Genomic DNA, 15364 nt, shown 5'->3' with positions numbered 1-15364 from the left:
CCCGTAGGGTATCAAACGCCCTTAGTTGCAAATTAGCGAAGAATTCAAAAATAATAAATGTTTGTTGATTTTCAAGAAGAGGAAATTTAAGGCAGAAGATTTATTCAATGATGCCAAAACACCTTAATAAGGTTCTTCTTCTGTTAAGTTCTCGTCCATTACGAAAACATGTTTTTATATTTTTTTTCTTTTTTAATAAGGGTGCGTTTTTAAGTCCTTTAATGTCGCTGACAAAACAAACTATATAAAGGAAAATGGCAGACTATAAAGAAAGAAAACAATTTACGGGCTTTCAAACATTTAAAATAAGGTCTCCTATTGCTACAACATATCTAGGATATGCTAATCTTGGGATCCCCAGCAGCAGCTCATAATTGCTGCCAATGAAGAATTTTCCGTTTATATTCGAAAGTGTCCCATTCTATCCTTCAAAATACCGCATAGTTGGCAGGTTCGGAGTCGATTTGGAAAACAAAAACCCCTACGATTTTCTCTAAGTGGTACACAGTTGACAGGTACCTGATTTCGAATTCTAATATCTTTAACTTGTAATTTTAGCTTAAAATAAAGTTTTTCTGTAATATATCATAATCTTACATATATAATTAATCTTAGAAAATATCTTTTATCTGTTGTAAGTATGTATAGTTCATTCTGTTGTTTTATTTTCTCTACCCATCATTTCGAGCCATGTACTCTGTTACGGCTAAATCCCTGATTGCTATGTTTAGTTTATTATCTATGAATAAAATAGGAATATATTACGCTAAAGGTAATAATTAATCTCTTTAGACCGATCGATATTCTTCCTTTTTTTTCCTCCACTCCCGGATGAATAACAAAATCATCCATTGAGCACATCATATCTCAAGTATCCCTTACTATTTTTTATTTTTTACACCAAGGACACCTCATTTCAATTACGAAATTCCAGTTGTCCATCGAGCAAGTCACATCTCAGCTATCCGTTTTTTTTGTTTTTTTTTTCCGTTTTCTTGCTCAAACCGTGATCTTTTTCAAACCAAAACATTCCAATAATCCATTAAACACATTACATCTGATTTATTCATCACACATCTCAATTATCCAATACTGATTAGATAGTACTCCGTCTGTTTTGTACAGAAATCCCTCAAAATGTGTTTAATATTCAGTTACCCTTAATAATAATTTCTAATTTTAGATCCCCAAAAACGAATGCAAGGTGGTTTCAACTACATCGGTCTGATCACTCTTCTGGGAACGACCAGTGCATTTGCCTTTCGACTTTTGAACTGGGTTTAAATGCTCATTATTCTTGATGAATGTTGGACTTGTGGCCGCTGTGATTGTGATGTACCTTTCTTTTTCATGGTAGAATAAAAAATTTTGTTGCGTCTTTCTGTCTTTTATAACAAGAAAATTGCGTTTGTAGTATTTACTCGGATAAGGTTCAGCAATTCGAATAAGGATCTTAGAAATATAAAATTTTCTCACTGACGCTGAAATATTACACCATTAGTTTAAAATTCTAAATAGTGACTTTTTTCATCGTTGTGCATCTTTTATAATCCATCAACTATTCATTGAACATCTCAATCATCCATTGAGCACGTCATATCTCAAGAATCCTTTGTTAAGTATATTTTTTTTTTGCACCAAGGACGCATCATTCCGAATCACAAAATTCCAATTGTCCATTCATTGAGCAAGTCACATCTCAGCTGCTCGTTTCTGTATTTTCTTCTTTTTTTTGCCCCTTTCATGCACAAACCATAATAAGCAATCCACTTATCACATTTTTTTCTCAATTATCCATAACTGATTAGATAGTACTCGGTCCGTTTTATACACAAATCTCTCAAAAATGCGTTTAACTTTCAGTCATCCTTAATATTTTCTAATTTTAGATCCCGAAAAGCGATTGGAAGGTGGTTTACACTACATTGGTCAGATCGCTCTTCTGGGAACGACCAGTGCATTTGCCTTTCGACTTTTGAACTGGGTTTAAATGCATATTATTCTTGATGAATGTTGGACTTATGGCCACTGTGATTCTGATGTACCTTTCTTTTTCATGATAGAATAAAATTTTAGTTGTTGCGCATTTCTATCTTCTACAGCAAGAAAAATGCGTTTGTAGTATTCACTCGGAAAGGTCCAGTGATGCGAATGAGGATCTTAGAAATACCAAATTTTTAACAGCATGCTGAAGTACTTCATAAGTAGTGTAAACTTTTACTGAAGATGTAATGGCTATATAAAGCACAAAGAGAATGAAAAACTGATATGACAGGAAACGCAAGATCATCCAGATATAATAAAAACAACCAAATCTATCTACTGTTACCCAGTACAATAGCGCCAGTTGGAGGGGGGTTGCCCACTCTGCTCATTTTTTTTTACCCCTTCCCCTAGATTTTTAAAAATAACTTTTATGTATTTTCAAAGAAAAAACAGAAAAAGACAAATTCGCCCTCCTCTCTGGATATTGAAAAATACATTTCGTCCCCCCCCCTAAATTCTAATGAATTAGTGTCACTGACCCAATATTTTAATAAATTAAATCTGAGCTTATTCTGAATGTTTCTGGTTCGGCTGGGTAACCTTATTCACCATTAATTTTCATTTCTGTTAAACCAGTATTAAGACGTTAATATTTTCTCTCAACAGCTTCCCCTGCTCTTTAATATTACCGTTCATTGAGTTTTGAGTAAAAAAAGCAGGTAAGTTAATTTTAAATTGCACAATTCAGACCCTGGCCACTATAACAAGCTATATCGTTAAAGGTGGATTGGAGAGCCGCTTCGGACGTTTGTCACATGTAATCTATGTACATGATAGGGCAAATGTTGAAGGGCAAGTAGTTATATTGAAAGAAGAATTTGGTTTTGAGATCCAGTCCACTTTATCCGAGTATTGCCAACTGAAGTATAGCTATTCCTATATGAAAAGACTATTTCAACAGTCCAAAACTGCTTAACTACTCGAATCGGCTTTGTTAGTTCAAACGGCGCTGAGTGATACTTGCGATATTTATAACCACCTTATTTAGTTGCATGCGCTCAGTTGATCATGTTTGCTTTCCTATCAAGGCTATTTTAAGCCTATGGTGTCGAAAGGAGGATAGATAGTTTTTTTTTTTTACAATTTGTGGCATAGGCATGAATAAAATTCCCAGTAGAAAAAGTAGATTTTATTTTATGTCTAAATTGTCTCTCTTGGGAGAATGAGCGGGGGAGGGGGTAGTGCATACTTTCAATGACTTCAAATTTCTATAACGGTTTAGTTAAAAACCCGTAAGAATGTAAACTTGATTCTGATCGGTGAACAGTTTTAGTTGACTAATCGTGTCATGATTTTACATTCCTACGTTAAGTAGCTTGCATAACGGAATACCAAAGTGAAATAGCTATAAATCTAACTCTCCCAGTTTTTATCTAACATAACTTGTTTTTCTTGTCTTCTACTTTTCTTTTTTCTGGTGGGGGGGGATCTTCGTATTTTTCCTTTAGAAGACTTCCCCCCCCCCCTGCACTCAGGTAAAGGCTTAAGCAGCTTTTTTCCGTGTTTGTAACCGTGAAACCGATTTTTTTTTTCAAATCAAAGTAAAGAGCGACATTAAGACTGAAAGCAAATACAAATTATTTTATACATAATGGGAGTTATCTCCATGTTCAGCTTCCTAAACCTTATTCTAAAGTTTGAGTTTAGTTCCTAATACTCAAGAACAATTGAAATATTTTCACAATGCCTTGAGAATAAAAGGGCTCATGTATATGCATTTGCTTTCAACAATGAAATGTTCCATACTTTGAACTGTTTTGAAAGGCAGCAGTTGAATTACCCATTAGCTATATCTGTCACACTCAAACCTGCTTTCAGTAAATCACTACTAAAAATTTAGCAGAAAGAACTTTAGCAGAAAGAAATTTAAGTTGTAAGTTTTAATATTCTTCTTCACTTTTATTTTCGTTTCGATCCCGCGCCATTTTAGAGGCGTTTCAGACTATTTTGTGAAATTCCATGAATTTTTTTTATTCGACGAAGTTTTACAACTAAGACTAATCGAATGATAGCTGTTATTTCTGAATCAATTACAAATAGCATTTTTTCTAGCTGCACAGTTTTTGAAACATTCTTAAGTTTTTGGTTACAATGGGTTGGTACGTTCTTTACTAGGTGGCAGCTGTGGCTACAACCGTGATTTGAAAAAAAGGTGAATAAATAAAGGAAGCAGTCCATTCAATTTTATAAGTCATTTTCTAATGTTAAAACTGTCAGACTTTTATTTTACCATTTCATTTTTTGTATTTTGTGCTATATAACGTTTATGCCAAATTGTGTTAACTTCGAATATTTACATTAGCCAAGTGGATTGCACACTAGACTTACAATCCTATGTCCTTTAAGACGAGAGTTCGAGTCCTGATATCACCAAATCTTTGACTTGAGGGGAGGGGGTCATTGGTGTGACTCTTTAAGCTCAGCCGCCATGAGTCTGGGTAGGTTGAAATAAATTCCCACAAAACACCTGAATTTCAGATACCAGGTAATGTAAAACGCCTGGTCCTGCTGCAAGTACAGGTACAGCACTGCTGCGTATACGCCATGACATTCACCTTCAAATATTGTTTGGTAAGATCAATTGCTGGATCCTAGCTTGTTGCAAGAAAAGGTTATGCTATGAAATGTAATGTTGTATATGCATCTAGTTGCATATAAGTTTGCCTCGAACCATGGTTTCAACGATTAATTCTTAAAGTTCCGCTGCGCGTGATCTGTCCTATTAAATCTGTTTTTTGTTGTCTTTGTTTACAAGTCTACCATTAGCTTCTGGCATCCTACAGGCTGATTTTCTGTATATAATTTGGAATAAATTATTGTACAACTATTCGAAAAAGTCGCATATAATTGAGAAAAAAGAACACACAACTGAATAGTACGAACTGCAGAGTAGTTTTAAAAAAAATTGCAAGTTCAATGACCTCCATATTTTAGGCCAAAACTACAGTTTCAACATATGGCAATCAAGCATAAACTCATTTGGTACTAAAGAGTTCGTCTCATATAAATTTAAACAATAAACGCTGTTGATTGACGAGGAACACAACTCAATTTAAATGAATTATTGAACAGGAAATAGAAACACAAAATGAAGCTTTCATAGATTAAGTAATCAGAACATCATTATGGCAGTTTGCTTCCATCTTGAAAAAGCGACTGATTTACTAAGACGATCGTTTTCCCGATGATAAATATTGGCAAAATCCGAACCTAATCTGAAACCTGCTGATTGACGATGAGCAAATTTCAACTGAAATTAATACTGAATAAGATATAGAAACACAAAACAAAGCTTTCAGAGAACAAGAATCAAGATCTTCATGGCAGTTTACTTCCAACTTGTCTCCGAGCTTGAAAAGTGACTGACATGCTAAGACGGTCATTCTTTCGATGATAAAAATCATTGAAGTCCAATCTGAAACTTAGCTGTTGCAAACTTGGATCTGCCTGCGAAGACAGGGATAGCAAAAAGTCCTGAACTTTGTCCTGAAAAGATGGGAAAGGAATTAGTCAGGGCCGTATCCAGGATTTTTTTTTTTTTTTTTTGGGGGGGGGGGGGTTAGAAAGAAAATTGTTTATATCCATTTTGTTACGTTTTTACGGGTCAGACAAACATTTCGGGGGGGGGGAGGTTCCAAACCCCTACCCTCTGGATACAGCCTTGGTATTATCTATAAAGGCAGAAGTGGGTAGAGTCCCTGGCAGATGGGGAAAAGCGGGCTATTGCAGAGGGATCTCGAGTTCTGGTATGTGTTTAACTTATCGTTATCACAAAGACGAAACGACATATTGGACATTTTTATTTTACAGGTCAAAGTGTTGTTACTTATCCCAGGGAATGTTTCCTTCAGACATTGAAAGCGAATTTCCGCCGATATAGGAAATCATTATTGGGTAGTTGTTTTTAGTGTCAAGTTCAAATTGTCACCCTCATAGGTTTGGAAGAAACCTAGTGAATCTGATTTCTCTATTTTCTCTCTATAAAATAGTTTTCTCTATTTTGCAAATCAATAACTCCACGAAAGAATAATTTCTTTGAAAACTAGGTAGCCATGACCCACGAGTCATACCTGCATTGTTATGCCAGTCTAATTGAGATAAGTTGAATAGAACGATGAAACCGTAATCAATTTCAAATAATGATACTAGCGATAGTTTTCGTTCTTTGCTTTATTCCGTTTTTCTATATTGCTCTATCCTCTTTTACGTTAGTGTTGACGGGATTTGAATAAAATCATCTATTAGCTGGAAAATATGCCCCTTGCTCCAAAAAAACATGAAAATATGGTAATTTTTTACCATATTTTTATATTTTTCAAAATATAAAAAGGTTTTATATTTTGAAATTTTAATGATACAGGGAATAGAAGTTCTACATCTTTCTGAAGATAATTTTAATGGAGTAATTATGGGGAATTTGTCTAGCAAGAACAAGAGAGACGGTCTAAAGTGGAGAAAAGTGCATTTGTTTGCGGGTTTGAAAAGCGCAAGCAACCTTTCCGGCTGAAGGTAATAAAATTAATATTGTCAAGAAACGAACCTTCTATCATATTGCCTGTTTCACAGATTTTGAGTTCATAGGTAACGCCAGAGTATCGGAAACCGATCGGAGAAGAAATTCCAGTTTACCTTTGCGAAAAAAACAGCCAACCGAAATTAGTGGTAAAACATTGAGATAACAGCAAAAATCGAAAGAAAACAGTAGTTTGTTTCGACATATATACTTCTTATTCAAATTTAGGAGCTATTTTGTTAAGGTCGACTGTTCATTTTGATCAGTTCATGCAATCTAAAAATAGACTACAGCCCTGTTCCATCAGAAATTACAGTTTAAATTAAGAGACTTGTAGATAGAGATAATATGCTTGAGCTCACTAGGCTCATTGCAGTAGCACTGACTCTTCCAGTGAATATTAGGACTATAGCTTTACATTTTCTTTTAATACCATGTAAGCTATTAGATTTTAAACCGTCTAGTATTTCCCAGTGAAACATTAGTTGATTTGTAATTTTTTTCCCCTTTCGTTGTAGAATATTTTGAAGATAAAAGCACCACTTTTGCAAAACGGGTACAATAGATATAGTTGTACTAATAATCAATAAAAGTATTCGAAAGATATTAAATCCTGCTTACTATCAGAAGAATTTGAGTTGGATCCAATTGAAACTAGGCTTTTAATATAATTAAGATTTAAATGCATTTTTTAAATTTATTTTTATTTATTTGTTAAGCACATTAAATCCTGCTTACTTTCAGAAGAATTTGAATTAGATCCAATTGAAACTAGACTTTTAATATAATTCAAATTTAATGTTTTTTTTAGTTCTTGTGGGCAACACTGCAATGTAAGTGGCACAATCGATTCTTAATTCCTCTTAAGCTATAAACTTTCTTCTGTTATCAGTTTCTCACACTCTGAATCAATGTTTAATTTTCAGGATTGCAAAGCTTAAGTGCATGTTTTGGTTTTGTCCAACGGTCGCGTACTTGCACTCACCTGATATCTGGAAAAGTTCCTAGTGTTCCCCTTTTATCCTATGGCCACATAAGTGGACTGTATATCCTCCTCTTGTCCTGTGACACGAATTTGAACATACCTGACATATGTCAGTAATTCTTTGCAGTCCTCTATTCCAGTTACCTCTTAACAGTAACTCTGTCTAGTAACTCCAAAGGCTGTCAACATAAAAACGCTAATGCCTTTTGGACTTAATTGTTGGTCCAAGGTCCCTGACTAATTAAATACAACTAAAATAGCAATAAGTAATTAAAATATTCATTAAAATAGGACTAATTACTCCCTATAATTAAAATATTATTGACTGTATTGGTTTAGATCATAAATTGTGGATTGTCGGCAGTTGCTCACCATTTACTTTGTTTGGATGATTTTAGTTCAGGTTGTGTTTGTGTCTCTGTCATCTTTGTGAACTTACACTAAGCGAAAATATATAGGCTATGTAGGTTTTGTTACTTCCATAAGTTTGATATTATTGACTGTTGCAATGTCATCGTCTTTTTAGACTGTCAACAGTCTTTTTAGGCGAAGTTGACCGCTATTTTCGATGACCTCGTTGATAAAAAAGGGATAAAATAAGCATTTTATGATTTAGCGAGTGCAGGAAACTTAGTCTTCATCTTCATCACGGAACTGCTGAAAAATTTTTCGTTTTTTGAACCTTGACAATACAAACTAAGGATTCAAAATATTGAAAGAATAGGATCATAAAATGTATGTATTAGAATTATTTGGAAAATAATCGTAGTAGTATCAATGGAATTAGAAATTGCAAATACTCTAGGGTATTTTCCTTCTATAACTCCCTCTCGCAACTTGAGAACGATTTCCATAACCGCTCTTTTTTTTACTTAAGATAAATTCAGGCAGAAATTCAAAGATTACATTCAAAGGTATTAAAAAAAAAAGATGAATATAATACCTCGTATGATTTAGCAAGAACACGAAACTTGGCCTTCATTTTCATCACAAAATTGCTGGAAAATTCTTCCCTTCTAGACCTTTCTCTTGCAACTTGTGAGCCAGATGATTCGACAATGTGAGCAACCATTCTCTCCTCGAATTCCTTACGCTTGCGGCATTCATCCTCAAAGCCTCTAAACATCTTTTCCTGGAGTTCACCGAATAAAATTATAATACTGTATAGGGATTGAAGGGTATGTCTCAGGTGCTGAAAGGTAAATATTTAACATATAATTTAATAAATTCCATAAAACAATATAATAAATTCTATTTACTAAATATAATTTAATAACCTATTATTTTGATTAATAATATAATTCAATACATTTAATAGCACAATTTAATGAATAAATTTTAGAAATTTGATAAATAATTCAATAAACATAATTTAATAATTCAGTAAGTTCTAATCCAATTATTTTACGGCATTAAATCATTTCATAAGCAAATTACCACAGACATGAAAATAACAGTTCGATACGGTAGAATTATGCCACATAAGCTTTACACTGCAGGAGGATTATTACGTAATTAGAGTGGAAATAATTATAATAGTTTCAATAAGCTAATGTATAAGCCAAGTTTTGAAGAAACTACCTCTAATTTGAGGAATGTTTCAATTTTGTTATTTTTCAACTCTAACTTTTCTTCCGTAAATTCAAGTAGTAAAAACTATACAAATATAAAAGAGTTCTTATTATAAAATAAAAAATATAAAATATGTAAAAAAATAAGTAAATTCAAGTAGTAAAAAATAAGTAAAAAAATAAGAAGTAAAATTCAACTAACCTTCCAACAAAATAATAATTTCATTAATGGTAATTTATTTATAACCCATTTTTAAACCAAACAAGCGGAATAGATTACATTAACAAGAAAGAAAAGGCAAATACAGAGAGACATAGACAACTTAAACCTTTATCTCCGATAAAAACATACGGACAGAAAAATGGTTGGGGCCTAGAGACCCAAAGGTATGTCTTGTTAAATTACCACTAAGCAAATCAAACGACTGAATAATGTCGGTAGCACCATACTTCTCAATAACACGTATATTACGATATGAAGTGGGAAGGTACAGCAAAAATTTGCAACCTCCAAAATAAACAATACAGTTCAGGCCCAAATCTTTCTTATTCAAAAATACCACTTAAAAACAAGACAGAATGGTTAATATATGTGGAATACATTTTAGCTAAAATTCGGTACGAATATTTTCCACGGTTAGATACATTTCTGCATATCCAATCTTTAATTTTTCTTTAAAATACCTCAGCTTGGAGTGGCAAAAAAGGGAGTATAGAACATATACTAATCCCTAACCATACTAAACTCGCAACACTACGAATTAATGCAGAACCACAGGATAAATTATGAGCTGATGATTTGGGATTGAAAACTAAATATTCACATTTATCAACATTCGAACCCAGACCAACATTCGGAAACATCATAGAAATACGGTGCACAGATAATTCCAAAGTTGGCTTGGTCCGGCTTGAAACTAGATGTGTACATAAATAACATAGAAAATGGAATTAATCTAATTCAAAGTTTGAATTTTCATCATTTTCCCAAATTTTAATAAACAAAGTGAGCCAGGAAAAACCAGAATGCACCATAATACTTTCGCCCCCAAGATTGGCCCATATGTCGAAAGGAGTCGAATGCCATGTTTATATCCAAAAATAGAGCAGATGGGACTAAACCAGCATCTAAAGTTGAATTACTGAAACTAAGAAGCGAAGCCCATACTGGAATTCATTAAAGGAAAATTTTGCGTCAATTAAGGTTTTGAGTCCTTTTCAAAAATTTTGCTAAATATTAGCAGGAGAGAGATTTGTCTATAATTTCAAACACATAAAAACGTATCTCTCGGTAGTTTCAGAAACTATTTTATTGACAACCAAATCACTTTACGCCACCTTTCGAACTGGAGTTTCGTTTTAGATTAGCGCTCATTTGAGGATTGTTTATGCTGAAATCAGGTTTTACTTACTTTACTTTTGACGGGAACCAGAGGCTGCTCCGCCTCGTCCAGTATCCATAATTTGATCAACGGAAGTTTTTCATGAGGCACAGTCATGTGCAAACAGCTTCAACATCGTACAACCAGTCACTGTCTCAGAACTGATCGAAGAGGTGGAAGCCTCCAAGCGGCTCCAGTGATTTAGTGAGCTGAGCAAAACTGGAAGAGTCTAGTGAAATAAGCCTTTCAATTTATTTGCCGTTTCCTTCTCCAAGTCCATGAGGGATACGAAGTAGACGAATTATGCAACTTGCCCAATACTATTGCCGTCAAGGGACAAAGAAAAAGGACCCTGAGGTCATTATTTGGGCTCTTAGCGTGTCATCCTCAGCGAGGGCGATATCATCAGCATATTCCAAGTCAGTGACAAGAACACCTTTCCCACCCGTCACTACTTCGTCTGTGCTCACAACTCTCCATAATCTAGTCAGTTATGTAACTGAAAAGGATGGGGGATAAGACATTGGTTTGCTTCACTAAAGAATCTACAGCAAAATTTTCAGGCTCTCCACCATAAGCCCGTATCCCCATCTACGTGCCTTGATAGTACGATTTCAAAAGATCTAGAAATGAAAAGGCATTCCATGCTCTTCTAGGATGTGCCGGAAAGCTTCTCACTCGACTAAAACGAAGGCTCAAATGAAATCGATCAAGAAAAGGATCAGTGGCAAACTGTATCTGCGGTACTGCGGAAACAGCAGCAAAAGGATAAAACTGGGGTCAGTACAAGACCAAAACTGACCAAAAATTTGGTCAGTTCAATAGTCAGCTTGTTCTTTCCTCATTATCTCTTCTCGGGCTTGTTTAAATCTATTCAAGAGAAGAATGGCAACCAGCTTTACCACGATATTATTGAAAGCGATTCCACGGTAATTCTTCTATCATTTTTCTGAAGAGAGAAAGAGGGACTGAAAGTTTCCAATTCTTCGGGAAATTCTTTTTGGTCCAAATTTGGTCAAACAGCGGTTTGAGTTGAGCTTCGAAAGTCTCAGCACCAGCTTTATACCAGTTCCGGAGGAGGACCGTCTTCACCAGGAGACTCGTGGTTTTTCAATGACCGAATGCCTTTCTTTTTAATTTACAGCAAGTTCAGGAAAAACTACACAAGGCACTCGAGGGAGCCCTGGAGAACTTCTCCAGGGCTCCCTCTGGGAAAAACTTCTTTCGCTGACTCCTGCATGGCTTCAACAATCTTCTTGCCCTCTCTCTCAACATAACCATTGAAAAAATTCTCGACGTTTTCTTCATCATTCATCTTGGAAGTGGCTCTGAAACTATTTGACAAAGACAGGCGGAACGCAGCCTTAGTTCCTGGGCTTTTAAAACCAGTGGCATTTAATCTGGGGGTAGATGGCTTCTACATTTGGTGAACAACCAAAGCTGAATTCTAGTAATTATCAGGATGTGATCTTAGCCCGACTTGGAGCCTGTGTTGGCACCAATATATGTCTGGGAATCCAGCACAGAACTTTTGAATGTAAAAATGACAAGTGCATAATCTATCTGGGTCTTCGTAACTCCGTCATTGGAATACCTCATAATCAAATGGCTTTTTTGTACTAGTACATTGTACTGTATATGACCAAATTTTCATCTAGAGAAAGAACAATAAGGCTTTTACCTTAGGCAAAGTGTGTTCCTAGGTCCAAAGGGCCAACTTCGGTCTCACTCTGGCTTAAGATCTCTCGTTTGGCCTCAGACAGATCACCAAAAAGCACAACCCCCAACTCCATTTTATTCAATGCTTCACCCGTCACCTCCTCCCATGAAATCATAATGTTTTTTAAATCTTTTCTTATATTCTTCTTCCAATCCGTTTGGGGATGAGCTGCTTTTCATTTGGCCAAAGAAAGATGGCAAAAATAAATAAAAAATAAATCATAGTCCTTTATCCATAGCGTTCCATAGTCCTTTATCCGTAAAAAATGGCCTAGCCATCTTAAACTTTCTTTATCATAGCCAAGGGAAGTGGTTAGAAAAAAAAATTTCGATCAATTTAATTTTTTATATACACTCAATCATATTGATACCCAAAATATCCTTATACAATTCCCCTTAAAACCATCTATAAAACCTTCCTCAGCCTTTCGAGATGCACGCGTTTCAGACCCATACTTGACCATTGTGAATACCGTGGCTTCCAATATTCTAATCTTAAATTATAGACTTATCTTCCTATCCTTCCAAACTTTTTTCAACAACGAAACAACATCTTGTGGCTATTCTACTTCTTACACCTTCACTGGATCGACCATCTTTATTAATAATCCTGCTCAACTAAATGAAGCTATTCACTTGATTGATTTTCTCGTTATCTAATATCACCTCTTCGCCTTAACTTATTTTTAGTCTTCTGAACAATAATTTAGAAACTTATTCTTGAACCCTGAACTCTCAAAATCTCCAAAAGTTTATTCGTTTCGCTAACATAATTTATCTAGGAGAATCGCACCATATGCTTAATCTAAGTCTAGAAGGGTTTTACCTTCAAATTTGATATGATGTTTTCATATTACCTGGTGCTGTGTTCGTAAGGACATAGTCCACCAAAACAGTCCATATAAACAGGCTAGGATGCAACCCTGATTAACTCCCGATTACACACCGAACCAGCTTCTAACCTCTCTTCCTACCTTTACCGTAGCAGCATCATTCTCTTACATTGTACTAGTCACTTCAATGTGCTTAACTAGTATACCATACAAGGATAGGACGCTCATTGAATCTTTTTAAAATTTTATAAATGTAAAGTTCCAAATACTAAAACTTAATGAAACTTTAAAAATTAAAGTTAAAAGTTTAAAAACTGAAGTGTAATAAAACTAAAGGGGTAATTTTCCAACCACTTCTCAATTGTTTATCAAAGAGTAAAAGAGTGGTCAACGCATCCTCTCTCCTTTCTAATGCAACACTGTTCTTCTCTTACAACTTTTTCTACAGCATCTCTTAGTTTAATAAGCATACTCATGCCAAGTGAATTGATTCCACTAGAAATCAAGCTAATGTCTCCGCATTTATCACACTCACTCTTATCACCTTTCTTATAAAGGGGTTTAATTGAGTTTTTCCTAAATTAACTTGGTACTTCTTTTTTTTCCAAAAACTACATTCATAAGCTTCAGTAACTTTTCACTAACTTCGTAGCTATCATATTTCAAAAGCTCATTTATCACGCTATCTACACATAAGAACTTATTATTTTTCAACCTTTTAGTATTGTCTGTAGCACCTCCTCACAAAATAAATCTTCCTTCATTTCCAAACTGTCTAAATTTGTTCATTATTTCTTATAGGATTTCCTACAATTTTATCTTGGCTTAAAAATTCTAAAAAATGCTCCGTCTATATCCCTTTAACACTTCCCTTACCAATAATTGAGACACCGCTCTTATCTTTAACAGGGACAAGTCCAGACTGAGTACTTCCCCTCAACTTCTCAACATGTCAATAGAATATTTTACTATTATGTCATATAGTTGCATTTTCTAGATCCTTGAAAATTTTATCCACAGCCACCCTTTCACATCTTCTTACTTTAAACTTTAATGCCTTCTCTACCTCTTTTACTTCCTTCTTGTTTTGTAAGATGTATCACTAAAAACTTCTTGTACAGATCCCTTCTCTCTTATGCAAGCTTGAAGTGCTTAATTCCTCAAAATTCTCCTAGCGACGTTTTTACAATCGTTAGGAGGAGGAGCCATTCGGATTTGAATCAGTGTATGTTATTTTTTGTTCCTACATCAAACCTTCACCTTTTTTCTTACTATAGGAAAATCCAGGTTAACATGAAATCTCATAGTTTTTTTTTTAAATAATTGCTTGTGAGAAATACAAGGTCAACCATTGAGCATGCATTTTCGAGTCTACGCACATAAGATATGTCCTTACAAATTTAGATCTTGATTCTGGTGCATTTTTTGTTTTCCATTATAAGCCATAATATATCGACAATACTACAAGAAAAGTAGAATTTCAACTTAGGTATGAATTTAGGCATGAAATCCCGTTCCTATATGAGGAACGAGACTTCTTGCCAAAGGGCTATCCAGGTTAATGAAAGTATTTATAGCCCATGTTTCTAAAGATTCTTGTAACCCCTTAGAGGAAGGAGAAATTTCTCTTTTCCAAATAGGTTAGAAATTAAGCAAAAAAGCTCTTTCCTTTTTAAGAAGCTTTCTTTTCCCTATTATATTTTCTATCCATAGGACTATGATCCATAGGAGCTAAAAAGAGCTCTAATAGACGTTGTTTTTTTGAAAAATCCTGGTAAGCTGCAAATACAACATGTTTAAATCCTTGGAGGAAGGAGTGATTTCCTCTTTCCCGTCAGGCATGAAATAAGGTATGAAACCTCTCTCCTACATAAGACCTTTAGCCCTTTCCTTTATGCTTACCATAGGACTATCCAGGTTAACTAGAGTTCTCATGGCCGTCGTTTCTAAAAATTCTTTATGAGCTACAATAACATCATCCATTGAGCGTGCACTTTTAAGCTTTCGTGAAAGGGTCTCCCAGGTACAGGCCAACACCTCAAAAGTAATATAATAAGCCATTTGCCGAACAAAATGGATCATTTGAAATAAAAGCAAGTGCGCACTGTGTGCCAGTCCCCGGGCCTCTAGAAAAGAAAAAAAAAACAACACTGATAATTTTATAATAAAATGCATCAAAGTTAATAATCAATAACATAACTTAATTCTGAGTTGACGAGAAGGAGGTGGATAGAATGTTTGTGAGGCCCTGAAAGTAAGCTTTGCATGTATTTCATTCTCTGGAAACCAGCTCTAAACATCATTATTTTGATATC

General features: G+C 34.7%; 2 protein-coding genes across 4 annotated transcripts in view; one reads left to right on the top strand and one right to left on the bottom strand.

Annotated features, from left to right (window-relative positions):
• LOC136032916 (glutathione S-transferase 3, mitochondrial-like) overlaps positions 1-2086 on the top strand; it is a 32921-nt gene extending 30835 nt beyond the window's left edge. For 2 of the 3 annotated variants that reach the window (XM_065713378.1, XM_065713375.1), the window contains exon 5: positions 1184-1378. In XM_065713378.1, the coding sequence (XP_065569450.1) occupies positions 1184-1284 (101 nt within the window). In that variant the 3' untranslated portion in view covers positions 1285-1378. Of the gene's footprint in view, positions 1-1183; positions 1379-1889 lie in introns of those variants that run through there. The other variant, XM_065713377.1, reaches the window with a different exon arrangement.
• Positions 2087-4873: 2787 nt separating this feature from the next.
• The window catches only part of LOC136032915 (gamma-tubulin complex component 3 homolog), a 90546-nt gene continuing 80055 nt past the window's right edge, over positions 4874-15364 (bottom strand). The window contains exons 13-15 of the mRNA XM_065713374.1: positions 14952-15175; positions 8488-8736; positions 4874-5532 (exon numbers count right to left, since the gene is read on the bottom strand). Of these exons, the coding sequence (XP_065569446.1) occupies positions 5365-5532; positions 8488-8736; positions 14952-15175 (641 nt within the window). The 3' untranslated portion in view covers positions 4874-5364. The remainder of the gene's footprint in view (positions 5533-8487; positions 8737-14951; positions 15176-15364) is intronic.

Source organism: Artemia franciscana, chromosome 11, assembly GCF_032884065.1.
Source record: "Artemia franciscana chromosome 11, ASM3288406v1, whole genome shotgun sequence".
NCBI classification, from domain to species: Eukaryota; Metazoa; Arthropoda; class Branchiopoda; order Anostraca; family Artemiidae; genus Artemia; species Artemia franciscana.
This window is presented reverse-complemented; position numbering and strand designations above follow the sequence as displayed.